Source organism: Acartia tonsa, chromosome 9, assembly GCF_053477335.1.
Source record: "Acartia tonsa isolate MP-2025a chromosome 9, ASM5347733v1, whole genome shotgun sequence".
In the NCBI taxonomy this organism is placed as follows: domain Eukaryota; kingdom Metazoa; phylum Arthropoda; class Copepoda; order Calanoida; family Acartiidae; genus Acartia; species Acartia tonsa.
Genome location: NC_137268.1, coordinates 44,579,811 through 44,594,134, shown reverse-complemented (window position 1 = coordinate 44,594,134; position 14,324 = coordinate 44,579,811). Strand labels below are relative to the sequence as shown.

At 32.5% G+C, this 14,324-nt stretch overlaps 1 protein-coding gene across 1 annotated transcript in view; it reads left to right on the top strand.

The window, feature by feature from the left end:
• Positions 1-14,324, top strand: part of LOC145327568 (uncharacterized) — a 56,581-nt gene that overhangs the window by 31,040 nt on the left and 11,217 nt on the right. Inside the window, exons 17-30 of the mRNA XM_080171107.1 lie at positions 962-1,054; positions 1,688-1,727; positions 2,064-2,138; positions 2,648-2,675; positions 3,270-3,340; positions 3,978-4,038; positions 7,522-7,638; positions 8,704-8,767; positions 10,105-10,178; positions 11,656-11,726; positions 11,955-11,990; positions 12,361-12,433; positions 12,881-13,014; positions 13,444-13,491. Coding sequence (XP_080027233.1) covers positions 962-1,054; positions 1,688-1,727; positions 2,064-2,138; positions 2,648-2,675; positions 3,270-3,340; positions 3,978-4,038; positions 7,522-7,638; positions 8,704-8,767; positions 10,105-10,178; positions 11,656-11,726; positions 11,955-11,990; positions 12,361-12,433; positions 12,881-13,014; positions 13,444-13,491 — 985 coding nt within the window. The remainder of the gene's footprint in view (positions 1-961; positions 1,055-1,687; positions 1,728-2,063; positions 2,139-2,647; positions 2,676-3,269; positions 3,341-3,977; positions 4,039-7,521; positions 7,639-8,703; positions 8,768-10,104; positions 10,179-11,655; positions 11,727-11,954; positions 11,991-12,360; positions 12,434-12,880; positions 13,015-13,443; positions 13,492-14,324) is intronic.

Here is a 14,324-nt window from a genome sequence, read left to right as displayed (position 1 = left end):
ATTTTTTTTTTTTTTTTTTTTTTAAGAAATATCCTTGGTCCTTTGTAGAAGATTCCTTTGTGGAATATTTCCTTTGTGGAAGATTTCCTTGGTCCTTCTTATTATTTTTTTTTTACAAATTTCACCTTACACTTTTTTACCATCTCTTGGGGCAAAGCCCCTAGAGGCTAGGGGCGAAGCCGCTAGTGGTATACATAGTATTGGATAGACTTTATATTTACACTCTTGGGTTGGACGAAAAATAATCAATCAATCAAGGGGCTTTAGGAAATAAATAAATAAAATAATCTAAAAGATAAATGTAATATTTGAAAGGTTGACCTAAAATTTCCATAGGTTGAACTTTTTACTTCTGTGAACTGGGCTTAATGTCATTTTAACATAAGTTGACATTATAACGAAAGAGTTTTTTGAAATGGTTACTTAAGAAGTAACCAACATTTGCCAGTTTTCTGAGTATGTTATAAAAGACATAAAACAAAGAAAATATCTAATCTAATCTTACTTTAGACTTAAATTCTTATTTAAAAGAAAAATTTAGGATTATTCTTCGAAAGTTTTTATTTAAGATTTTAATTAAATTAATATTAGCAAAGTGATAAAATACAGTTACAATAAAGTTCCGCAGGATTTGGTCATGCCGAAATAAATAAACCTAACCATAAAACAAGAAGAAGGGGATTACACTTGTCCCCGAAGTTTTATGATAACGTTTTCTTATACGTTGACTTAACAACTTTGAGAACTTTCATTGGTTTTTGATTTGTTAGTTCTCTAAGTTTAGTGTCCAAACTTTTCAAACATTAATTTTAATTTTCAAAAGGGGAAAATTTGTGTCATCATCAAGGATGTAAATAAATTTATCGGCCATTGTCTTATCCATTTAGATCCCTGAAAGATAATGCAAAATAATCAACCTCTGAAAATTTGAAGTCTTAATAATCCAGGTTTAATTTTTTAGGAAGGAAGTTGGTTGACCTTTTATTCATCTGGAGGACTTATCTTTGGTATAGTTAATATTGTCGGAAATTTTGGGGCTGTTTTTGTTGATCAAGTAAGTAGAATCCTTTTCAGTTCTGCTGCTCTTTAATATACCAGAGGTTATTGCTCTAAAGGTCTCTAGGGGCACTTGAAGAATTTTGGTTTTTAAAAGAAAAGAAAAAGCTATTTTGGAAATGGATATTTTCCCAAAAAAATAGGTATAAACCTCTCCTAGATCTATAAGATGCTTGACAGCAAAGGAGAACCTTATCGGTTTGGTGGTTAGCGAGTTCATGCGCTATAGAAGAACAGACAGACATCTTATTAATTTTAAATAACGATACAACCTTGCGTTGCGTCTGTATGAAAGAATGAAAGGATATTTACATTAAAATGTTATTGTTGGTATCTACTTCCAAAGCCACTAAATTCATATGAATCTAGTGTTGTTGAGACATTTCAGTTTCTTAAAAATGTGCTGAACCGTCGATTTGTATTTTAAAATGTATATCCTTGTGTCTAAAACGGTATGACTTCGAGACACACACAAAATGCCGCACTGTTGGAGGTAATCTAGAGGAAATGTCGTCTTTTCTGACTCACGGAATAAGGTTTAGGAGGCATAAAGTTTTTTCACAAAGAGCACGACGAATAACCCAATGAACGCTTCCTTTCCAACACACCTTGTTTTAACATTATTTTGTAGGCTTATTGGCAAAGTGCTGTGGCAACTAAACCTACAAGAGGTTAGTTTATTTTTAATTTTAGAATCAGATACATTTAACAATTATTAACAATGTTTTTTAGACCTCTATAAGCTTCTTAATAATTGATATTAGAGTAAAACAATAGTTTAACTAAAACAATGGGCTAACTAACTGTAATTCCCACCAACAGGACCCTGTGCCGACTTTCAATTGAGTCTTTAAAAATCAACCAATAGCGTCGGAAATCTGAACACAGTCAAGTCGCTACAAAAGAACAATATTCTAGCTAGCAGACGAAAAAGATCCCCAACAGGAGGATTCATTTAGTTGTCTAGTTATACATCTATAATTAATGGTTGATTTAATTTGTTTTAGGAGTATGGGGTTTCCTAGCTGGCGGAATGACTTGGTTTGCAGTACCATTTGGTCTGGCTACTACTATGTCCCTTGGTAATTTACATTTATCAATTGAATAATACCTATCTACTTAAACAATTTCGACAACCAAAGGCACAAAAAATCATTGCTGAACAAACGGACAAATTGAATTATAGAGCAAATGTTTAGTGTTCATTCAAAAAGAAAGATAAAACAAAGACAAAAAAGAGTAGAAGAATGCTAGAAAATTACGAAATATGAATATGCCTTTTTTGCATGCTCGATGGAATTTTATTTTTATACTGGGAGCTATTAGAAAAGGGATATTTTCACAAAATAATCTATCTGAAATAGCAGCCGAGAAAATCACATTTTTGCAATAGTGAAACGGACTGACTGAAGGACGGGCGCACAGAAAAATTTAAAAATTTTCGAATGAATTGCATGTCTATAATTACAAACCTACTTCCTAAAATGATCTATTCTATAGAAGGTTGCGTGATTTTTTAAAATTCTATACTTGATTGAAATTTATATTAGCTTAATTATTTTAAAGTTTATTAATTTATATTTCTGTTTAGGTTATCACGGTTTGAGCTCAGCACAAGGACAATATTATTATTAGTTTACGTTGTGAAATATTCATAAATCCCAATAGATCTCCAAAATATAAGTCTTCAGAAAACTTTAAACAGCTCTTATGTTCGCAATCTTAAATAAGGGGGGGGGGGGGGTTTAATTCGAATTTCGATCCGAAATTGTGCATGAATAATCCTTGGTAGGTCTATTTTCCCTAAATCGAACAAAAAGTTGGAAAAGTAACGAATTCTAAGTGCCATTTAATCATTGATTACGAGATGGTTGCATTAAAAAACCCCCCCTTATTAAAGTTTGACAAGCGGTTTTCCTTAGAACATAGCGGACAGTAAAAACACCCCTATTTTTAAAATAAATAATGGGGGAGGAGAGGCAGTTTTTGTGTTACCTTAGGTTCTTTTGAGTATATGGTAGCCCTGCAAGAATGGATAATTCAGATAGAGGTCTCGCAGGGTTGGAGCCTTAAAATGACTTCCATTATTTTAATTTTCTTAAAAAGAAGTGGGATGGTTGTTTTGTGCTCGCTTGGCACTTTTAGGAAAAGGTCTGACTAACTTCTTTAGCAGCCTTACTACTGTGACCTAATAATACTATTATGTGTGGAGGTGAGGCCATGTTAAAGCCAGGTGAAATTTCCAGAGGACTTGTCGTGCCCTTGGTATCAGAGGTTTTACTAGGTATCCTTCATTCATTTTCAGATTTAAGTCCTTGGCTGGTTTTATGCTATTTTCTAGCCCCTGTATGCTAGTGGCGCCTCTACTGATAATTTTATGAAATAGTATGGTTTCTTTGTTTGTCAGTTAAGAACTTACTAACCAATGAACCGATTGGGTTCTCCCAGATCGTTTTAGACTATTTCATTTTGAAGATCAATTCTTGTGATGGTTTAAGACTATTTTTACTACTCTAAGTTAGATAATGCAAAACATTCGTAAAGTTTAGGTGTTTCGATGAACCCAATAAAAGTGTCGGACTGATTATGACGTAAAAAAAATAATTAGCCAATGAGAGGACACTATAAATTTTACCATTGGTCAATAATGGCCTCTCATTGGCTAATTTTTTTTCTTACGTCAGTCCGACACTATTACTGGGTTCTGTTTCGATATATGTACACTGTAATATTCTATAACAACAGTAAAAATAAGAGAGAACTAGATTGACTTCTGATTTCAACATAAACTTCCTTAGACCTGTATATGCTCCATTGAAAAGGAGAACCATATCAGTTCAGCGGTTATTGATATTATTCGCTACACACATCCTGTTACTGATTTTGGTTGATTTAATTAATTATGCCTAATAAAAATTAAGGAAAGCTTGGTGGATATGCAACAATTATTATGGTACTCACTGCTGTTATGTCGACTGGCAGGTAATTTACCTGTTACACTTTAGAGCTGTTATTGTATATTGTTGTATTTTATGCATGGATCTAAAGGGATAAGACAATGGCCGACTAATTGATGTTGATACCCAATCTTAATACACAAAATTATCCCTTCTGTAGATTACAAACGTTGAAACATATGGACACTCACACTCAATGTAAAAAACCAACCAACCAAAATTGTTAAGCCAACGAATAAGAAAACGTTCTTATAAAACTTTGGGGGTTTGTGTAATTTACAGCCCATTTTGCCTTTTCTCTTTGGGTAATGTACTTGTTACATTTTAGAGCTGTTATTATGTTAATATCAATTATTAATGTTGGAATTTATGTCAACACGATAGAATGCTATTATGTTGATCAATAACCATTTTGTTGACTTTATGCATTTAATAGGTAAACTAAAAATATTTCGATAAGTTGTAAGGCTACTCGACAAGTCTTGATGGATAGGTTTTTTCATTTGTATGGCAGTTCTTCTTTTTTTTTCATTATAATTGTCAAATGTAGTTTGTTTTCTGAATATATTTTTTCAGCGGCATTCTATGCGCTTCTCCCCAAAGTCTTTAAAATTAACCAAAATACGAAAAGTTGATTAGGTCTAGTACCCAAAGTCCAGAAATTTATATCTATTGTCCCATTCCTTATATCCCTGTCAAAGCATAATGCAGGTTAGAACGATGTCTGGAGAATGTGTGTGCGTCTATCCTATTGAGACAAAATATTGAAAAATTTAAGCCTGGTTATAAGCTATTTAAGTCTAATGAATTAGCGACTATGGTTATGAGCAAGTTTAGATCAAAGGGGAACTTCGTACACATCCTCTAGTGTAGTCTCATGGGGTACAGCCACTATTTATTACTAAAACAGCTTTATTTTAATCTTAATATGCTACTTGTTTTTAATGCTTAAAGAGATCAGTTTTTAAAAATTAAGAATTTGATTATGATAAAAATCATGTTTTGTTAAGTTTAAACTGGTTATTAAATTTCATTATATTACCATGGAAAAAAACAAGGAATATGACTGCCAATAGCAGCGAAGTTTTGTAAGAAATATGCCTAAACTGGACAGGACAGGAATGTACGTTAGTATGTAGGACTAATAGAAAATTAACAATATCATTGGGGACATTGGTATGTTTATTACACCAGTCCCCAAAGCTTTAACGTTTTCTTATTAAAGGCTTAACAACTTTGGAATTTTAAATTTTGATTGGTTGGTTTATTACATGACCACATGTTTTAACCAATAATTGAAATCTACAGTAGAGGTATTTTGTGTAGCATCATTGGGGATGTACATCTTTTTCGTCCATTGTCTTATCCCTTTAGATCTCTGGATAATAGTTATATAACTATTCGTAGATTAGACAGATTTCCGCGGTTATTAAAATGAAAACTCTGAAAAAGATTAAAACAGTTTTTAATCCAGCAGATATTAATAGACTAGAGTTGGCTCGATATAATTATCTCCCTATTGGCTAGTTTTCTATATGCATATATATTTCTCAATAATTCTATTTTCCTCACCCGGCATTACTATCTAAAAGAAAGTAAATATTTAATAATTTAAATGATTTTAAAAAGATTTTTTAAATTATATTTTTTTCTTTACATTACCATCACTAAAGGGTTAATGATGCTGATTACAATTTTAATTTAATATTTGACCACACAAAATGTCGCCACAATCGAATTCTTTTAAAACAGAGTTTTCTTAAATTTATTATATTATAAATTTAAATTTTCTCTTTTATGATTAGAAATTAAATACATCAATATAAGGTAAATAGCTACATGAAATAAAAAAAAAGGAATTTATTTTTAATAAAGTAAAATAATGAGTCTTATCGTTCTGGGCAATGAGAGTTTATTATGGATTATTGGAGCACTATGAGTTTTAGTCATATATTCCTTGGAAAACTTGAGCTCGTTTGTAGACATTTATTTCCTATATAGATCTGACATGGATCTTGAAGCAAGTAAGCAGGCCGTTTTGTACATGTTAAAAATTGGAAGATTTCATTAAATAAAAGTTATCGCAAATATACTTAGTAAATAATGGAAAACAAATTAAACTAGAGTAGCTTTACTACTATAATATTAATCAATAGATTTAATAAACTTAACCAAGCTGACCATAAAAAACGTCATAGAATTTCACGAAAAAAAAACCTAAATGGTTTTTAATATTTTCCACATAAAATTAGCCAGAATTTTTAACAATGCATTTTATTTCAATAATTCAGGACGATCCATTAATCCTTATAATAAAGTAACAGGATGTTTTTGTGTCTGTGTGTTTGTGTGTTTGTACCGAAGGATCTCGCTAACCATTGAACCGATCGGGTTCTCCTTAACAGGGTAGCTTCTCATAGGTCCCAGGAAGGTTCATAACTATTTTCTTGGGGGGTGGGACACCCCCAACCCTCCCAAAAATGAAAAATCACCCCCCCAAAATTTTTTTTTTGCTTTTTTAACTAAAATTAAAAATCAAGGGGGGGGGGGAACCCCCCCCCAAAAAAAAAAATTTTCCGCCCCCCCCCTAAATTTTTTAAAACTTTTTCTTTTAAAATCTAAAATAAGAAATTGGAGTATCAAATTATCAAATGGAGGCCTTTAGGGGCGTAGCCGCTAGTTTCATAAAAAGTGTGAACAAAATTACGTTAACATATCTATGTACGGACGGATGTATAGACAAACACTCTAGAGTAGCTACGCTAAAAAATGGACTATGTCTCCGGTAAGGTTTCTACATTGATTAATAATATCCGGTTCTAAGCCATACTGGAAAATCATTTAAAGCATCGTATTACAGATACTTTTCTACGCATATTAAAACAACAATCATGAATTAGTACCAGTTTTGATCTCATAATTTTATTTTAGTATCCGAGTAAAGCTGTCTATAATACGATGCGATAAATAACTATTTTATTTCAGCTATAATTTTAAAATATAATTTCTTTAAACATGCTTAACTTTTTAAAGTAAATATTGAGTAGCTGAGCTTATATCAAATTGATTGAAATAGTTAACAATATCGACAATATTGACAATAATTGACACAACCTAATCTTTCCCGATTTTGTATAATTTTTACGGAACACGATTCCAGTGACGTCATATTTTTCTTTCCCGAAAAAGGGGAAGGGGAGAAGAAAATTTCTTTAAAAGAGATGGGGAAAACCCCCTTTTCTCCCATCTCTTTTTTTCTTCCCCCCTTCCCTTTTTCGGGAAAGAAAAATATGACGTCACTGGAATCGTGTTCCGTAAAAATTATACAAAATCGGGAAAGATTGGGTTGTGTCACAATAATTAACATGATCGGCAGAACCTTTGCTTTGAACCCGGGCCATTGAATTTGAAGCATTTTTTGTTTAATAAAAATGACGTCATTTGTATTGTATGGCGTCTTTTTTTATTAGGCGCTATAAGCTGCTTCTTGAATTTCATTATTTTCCAGTGCTGAAATAATTGCTGTAGCCTCAATAATCATCTACGACATCTACATGCCTTATATTCGTCCCTTCAAGAAAAATGTTCCAAAAAATCATTGCCAGCTGTGCTTGAAACCTTTAAGGTAAATTTTTGAATATTTCTTTTAATCACTTTAAATATTAAATGAATAATAAAAACTTTGTCTATAAGACGTATCATAATAAAGATGGTAGAATAAAGTGGGTAGGGGTTTAATAACTATATGTTCACGGGTATTGGACCCTTTGCCGACTTTCTATTTGGGTCTTTGAATATCAGCCAATAGCGTTGGAAATATTACTGGTACCATCTGGATTATACATCTATACATTTAATGACATAACGTTAAATGGCAATGAGTCAAATCTGTTTATGCATTCCAATTCTATATAAAAAAGTCGTAAGCCTGCCATAAAATTGAAACTATTTTCAGCCCCCTTTGTAAAGATGCGTTTTGGACTTTGACTCAAACCCATTTCCTCCAAGACATCCTGACAACCTGACAAAACAATCTTAATTTTTCAGAAAAATAGCAGCATTATGAAAAACTTTGAATATTGTTTCACGTATTTATCGTAAAGTTGTGTGGAACCGTTAAGTCAAATGCGCTTAATAAGTCAAACTGTCCTTAATCATGACCAAATCTATATATACATCAAGATATATAAGTTTTCCGGAATTTTAATGTTAGGGGGAGATTTGAAATCTGCATCAAATTCTAAGGATTTTTTATAAAATTAGTTTTTTGTATAATTCTTTATCTAAAAGCGGAAATGCATTTTAAGTTAATTAATTTTGACCAATAGGATAGGTGGATTTTAAACTACCTGCGCTCTAATTGGTTGAATGATGTACGCTATCCAATCAGAGCGCAGATTTTTTACATCCACCAATCACAGATGCCAAAATTAATTAACTTAAATTGCATTTCCGCTTTTAGATAAAGAATTATAGAAAAAACGAATTTTATAAAAAAATCCTCAAAATTTGATGCAGATTTCAAATCTCCCCCTAACTTTAAAATTCCGGAAAACTTATATATCTTAATATACATATATGAAATGGTCATGATCAAAAACCGTTTGACCTAACGGCTACACACAACTTTACGATATAAATGACCCCCTTAGTTTGACCGACATTTCTTTAACCTGCGTCGTTTATTTAGAGGAAAAGAAGACAAAGAGGTGTGTGTTTGTCCACCTATGAATGAGTGCTCAGCTTGTATAAAGGTGTATTTTTATGGATGTAAATAATCATTGATTTAACATAAAATGTTCTGTAAAAAGTGTGATAGAAAGTGCCATTTTACCCCCCCAAAACCGAATTACCCCCCCCCCCCCTTAAAAAGATTTTACCCCCCCCCCCCAAAATAAAAAGCTTGGACGCCCCTGGTGAAGTGAATGCATTCCATAAATAAATAGAATAAAGGTATTATCGCTTTGGACAATGAGAGTTTAATGAGGATTATTGGAGCACTATGAGTATTAAACACTCTACTATTGGAAGACTCCAGCTCATTTATAGACGTTTATTTCCTATATAGATCTGTCATGGATCTTAATGCAATAAAGCAAGCCGTTTTATAAAAAAAATTTGTCGAAAATATTTCATAAGGTAAAAAATAGGTATATGTAGGTATAAAATGAAAATATAAATGAAGAAAAATTGGTTATGTGATTATCCCACTAGGTGTCTATCCCCCATACACCCCTAGGGCCTACACCCCCTGTAACAAGGTTCTTCACCCCCCTGTTACACCCATAAAACAGCAAAGTTAAAAAGTCACACCCCTTATATCCAAGGAAATAGTGAAACAAGGATGACAACATCCATAAAAGCGAAGCACTGAAACGGTAGGACAAACGGACATTAACACTTGTATAGTGTCTGAACTGAATAATCAGAATATAAAAGTATAAGAGTCGAAGCAAAAGTGTAAGTAAATTTTTTGCAAAACTACTTGATACAGGATAATGTTTATGGACATACTTACATTTTTAAGACTTGATTATAGAGTTGCTTCGCTTATAAAATTGTTCTTTGTTGTCCCAGGAATCAATATACTAAAAATCAGATCAAACGGATAATTAGATCACATAAAAATTTGTTGTTAAAAAGTAGAAAAATCAACATGTTTAAAATGGACTACGGACGTTCTGGTAATGATTATAGAGTTGCTACGCTTTCTAAATCGTACCTAACTACTACAGGAATCACCATGCAAAGTTTGAAATCGATAGGACAATTCTAACATGCCTAAATTAACGAATAAAAGCTATCTATCTCGAACGGACGGACGGACCGACCCTAATTATAGAAAAGCTTCGCTTTTAAGAATTTGCACAATGCGCTCGCCAAATTTACCAAATAGAACGCTTTTTGACTGTTTATTTATTTATCCTATTGACCTTAAAATAGCACGCACTCTGTTGTCTGTGTTATAACCCCTGGAATTTGAAGGGTTGTCAACAAACGTAAGAGAGTGTTAAATTTTTTTTATCTGTTTTTTGCTAACCCCACTGTCAAAACCCTGTGGACATCTCTGATATCAAGTACAATTATTCAGGATGATGAGGCGAGAGCGAGTGTGAATCATATTGTAAAACCCTTGTTTCAGTGTAAAATACATGCAGATTATAGGTAATATATATTCCAGTATGGCTTCAAAACATATTAATATCCACTGGATTAGAACCGGTTTTGAGCGATTTTGAAAAATCATGTATAGCATCGTACTACAAACAATTTTCCACAAATATTAATATAAAAATTATAAAATTAATACCAGTTTTGCTTGCCCGAGCCTTCTGCCCCTCATGGCTAAAAAGGCGGGTTTTAATCTTATAATATTTCATTTTAATATCCGCGGAAAGCTGTTTATGATACGATGTGATAAATAATTATTATTGATAATATATATTAAGTGTTACTACAACAATAAAATAAAAGCTGTCCTATAAAATTACTCATATCTGTTTTAAGACAATTTTTTATGTTAAATGTAACTTAATTATTTATTAAACAAGGATGACAACATCCATAAAAGCGAAGCACTGAAACGGTAGGACAAACGGACATTAACACTTGTATAGTGTCTGAACTGAATAATCAGAATATAAAAGAATCGAAACAGTCGAAGCAAAATTGTAAGTAAATTTGTTCAAAAACTGCTTGATACGGGATAATGTTTCTGGACATACTTACATTTTTAGGACTTGATTATAGAGTTGCTTCGCTTATACTATTGTTCTTTGTTGTCCCATGAATCAATATACAAAAAATCAGATCAAACGGATAACTAGATCACATAAAAATTTGTTGTTAAAAAAGTAGAAAAATCAACATGTTTAAAATGGACGTACGGACATTCTGGTAATGATTATAGAGTTGCTACGCTTTCTAAATCGTACCTAACTACTACAGGAATCATCATGCAAAATTTGAAATCGATAGGACAATTCTAACCTGCCTAAATTAACGAATAAAAGCTATCTATCTCGGACGGACGTACGGACGGACGTACGGACGGACGTACGGACGGACGGACCGACCCTAATTATAGAAAAGCTTCGCTTTAAAAAAGATTAGCTCAGATTTTGTTGCTTAAAAAATTGATGATTTAATGTTACAGAAGATCTTACTGAGTAGATTTATGTAAATATTATTTAGCCTGAAATTTCTGATATGGAAATTTTCAAAATATGCATTTACATATAATTATAGATTATTTTAGTTACATAAATGATATCCAACATTATTCATTAGTTTATGAAACTTTTATCTACTTAAAATTACATTTGAATTACAAAAATAGTTAATAGCGCTACGCCCCTGAGGTCAATAAGAGGTGGGTAGGGGGAGTCAACCCCTCCCCCACTTTCAAATAAAGTTTTAAATATAAAAACCCTTGTAGTTAGGGAAACCCAGTCATAAAGTGGTGCCGCCTAGTGGAGCTGGTGGTAACCTCCCTCCAGGACCTATGATAAGCTAAACTGTAAACGGTTAAGCCGTTACAGAGATCCTTTGTTACAGACAGACACACAGAGATCCTTTTACTTTTAAATTAGGATATATGCTTTTTTAATACTCTAATGAATAAATTTGAATTTAATGCTAGGGATTATGAGGCAGCCGTGGTTGAGTTTAAATCCTGGGCTATCATCTACTGTACACTTGCAATTATTCCAGGTAAAAATTCATTAGCATGAATATGTGGAATCCAAGTGGTTGAAAAGTTCGAACACTTAACTTAAGTAACCAATTAATTTACAAAAGTCACCAAAGTTATAAAGCCAACAAATAAGAAAAAACTTTGGGAACTAGTGCATTAAACAGCCCATTGTCCCCTCTCTCTTTGCTTTCAATAAATTCATTGCCTGTTTATTAGATTTGATTCTATCATCATTTCTTTTTTAGTTTTATGGCCTGCTGTTATTTTTGGAGAAGCAATAGGTAACAATTAAAAATAGCTTTATATTTAACTGACTATTGATTTTTCAGTATGGCTTCGAAACCGAATTATATCCACTGGATTAGAACCAATTCTCAGCTATTCTAAAAAATCATGTATAGCATCGCAATACAGACAATTTTCACGAATTAAAAAAAAATCATGAGATTAAAACCAGGAAAATTGTCTATAATGTTTTTTGTTCGCCAAAGTCTTAGTTTTAATTTTAGATATTTTCATTTTTAAATGCGCGGAATGCTGTCTATAACATGATGAAATATAATTAACTATTATGTCTTATAAACTTTTCATGAATCATAATATGTATGTTTGCCAATCTTTATTGTACATTCTATGTTTTCCTGAAAAAAGGTTTGGATCTTGGTTGGATTTATTTGTTTACTGGTGTCCTGGTAGCATCTGCAGTTATTCCTGTATTTTTAAGGTAATAAAAACAATAAATGTTGTAATAAGTATAGATATATATTACAGATTCGTCTGCTAGCAAATTGCTCTTTTGTAGCGCCTTGTTTGCAAAACAATATAATTTGCAATCCTCATATAAAAGTAACTGGATCTCCATAACCGCTGAATCGATATGGTTCCCCCTTACAATGTAGCTTCTCATAGGTCCTGAGAAGGTTTATAACCATTTTTGGGGGGCAGACGTACTCCCCCCCTCCTAAAAAAATAAGGAGGGGGACTTTACTTTTTCTTTTTGAAACTAAAATAAAATGGGGAGTCGAATTTAACCCTAACAAAACAGGTATTAAATTTAAGATTTTTTTAGATGAAAAATTATCTTATCGATATCATACATAAATATTCAGTATGGCTGAGAACCGGTTTTAATCCAGCGGCCATACTGGAAACATAATTCCAAATGATTAAGCCTTGTGTGGGAGAGAACAACTGGCAAAGGAGTCTCCTTGGGAACTTTGTTGGGAGCTGTTTGTAGCATCTCTGCTTGGATGATTGATGCCTCATTGTATGAAGGAGGGTTGGGAGATTTTATGAAAAATACAGGTAGATAACGTAACATTCATTTACTATGCAATGGATATATTGACAAGGGAAAATTTGTCATCCATTAAGGATGCTAAAATGGACCTCATTTAGTGGTCAGTTCGTTCATCAAGTAGGAAGGAAAGGGATGGGGTAAAGAGGATGGCTGGAAGGTAACATTATTTAAGCCAGCTTGGAGTATCACTTTATTAGAGTACATGAAAATCTGGTGCAATATCCAAGTATTTATAATATCGATTTTTCATCAGAGAATAAATATTTTTAGGGAATTGTATAAAATGAATAAATAATCAAAAAATAAATACATATATTAAATTGAAATTATTTGTAAAAAGAAATTGATTTCTAAAACTTTAAAAAAAAAGGTATTGACAATTTGGGAAATAAATCTATATATTTTTAATTTTCATCATTTTTTTCTTTTGTTAGGTCGGAGCATTCCTATGATGATTGGAAATGTAGTTGCTATTGTAGCAGGTTTGCATTTTATCCTCTGATATTAAATAATACGTTTTTTTGTCTGAAGATTAAGAACTCGAAAATTGATGATTCACATTTGTTGTAAGTTTTAGGGGAACTTTGTAAATATCTGGTTTTAGGCTATTTCCTGACGAAGCCCAATCTGTCCCACTTTTGAGCAAGACGATTCTCTTTTCTCCCCTTTTTTAAAAAGAGATTTTCTTACCCCCCTTCCCTTTTTCTTTTCCCTTTATATGACGTCATATAGGAATCGTCTTGCTCAAAAGTGGGACAGATTGGGCTTCGTCTATTTCCTTGGCCTTCATCGCTCTCCCCTATAGTCTATAGGTTCGAAGCAACCAGTTTCATAGAAAGGCTTGGTTTTTGGAAGGGGTGAGTGCAATGTAAACAATTTTTAGTAGCGAAGCTGCTCTATAATTTACTTCTGTCCGTCAGTATGTCCGAACGCCCGTAACGTTGTGGGGAAAACTTGATTTTCTCGGCTTCTAGATTTTAAGGTTTTCGTGATTTTCTCTATTCCTATTCAGGATTGACGGCTGAAATTATGAGGAATTGAATATGCTCATATTCTACATACTTCTATCAAGTTTCACTCAGATTTTCTATCAATTGCGGTGCTAGATCGATTCCTAGATTTTAAAATTTTAATGATTATGAAGGTTGCGTGATTTTCCTATTCAATCAAGTTTAATGTTCATTATATGATATTTAAGCTTCGCTACTTATGGATGTTGTCATCCCCAATGATTTTACAATTATGTGTGTATAACTCTCTTGAAATTTAAAGGTTTGTGGGGTGTTGGGGAGAGGGGGGGGGGGGTGATTTATGA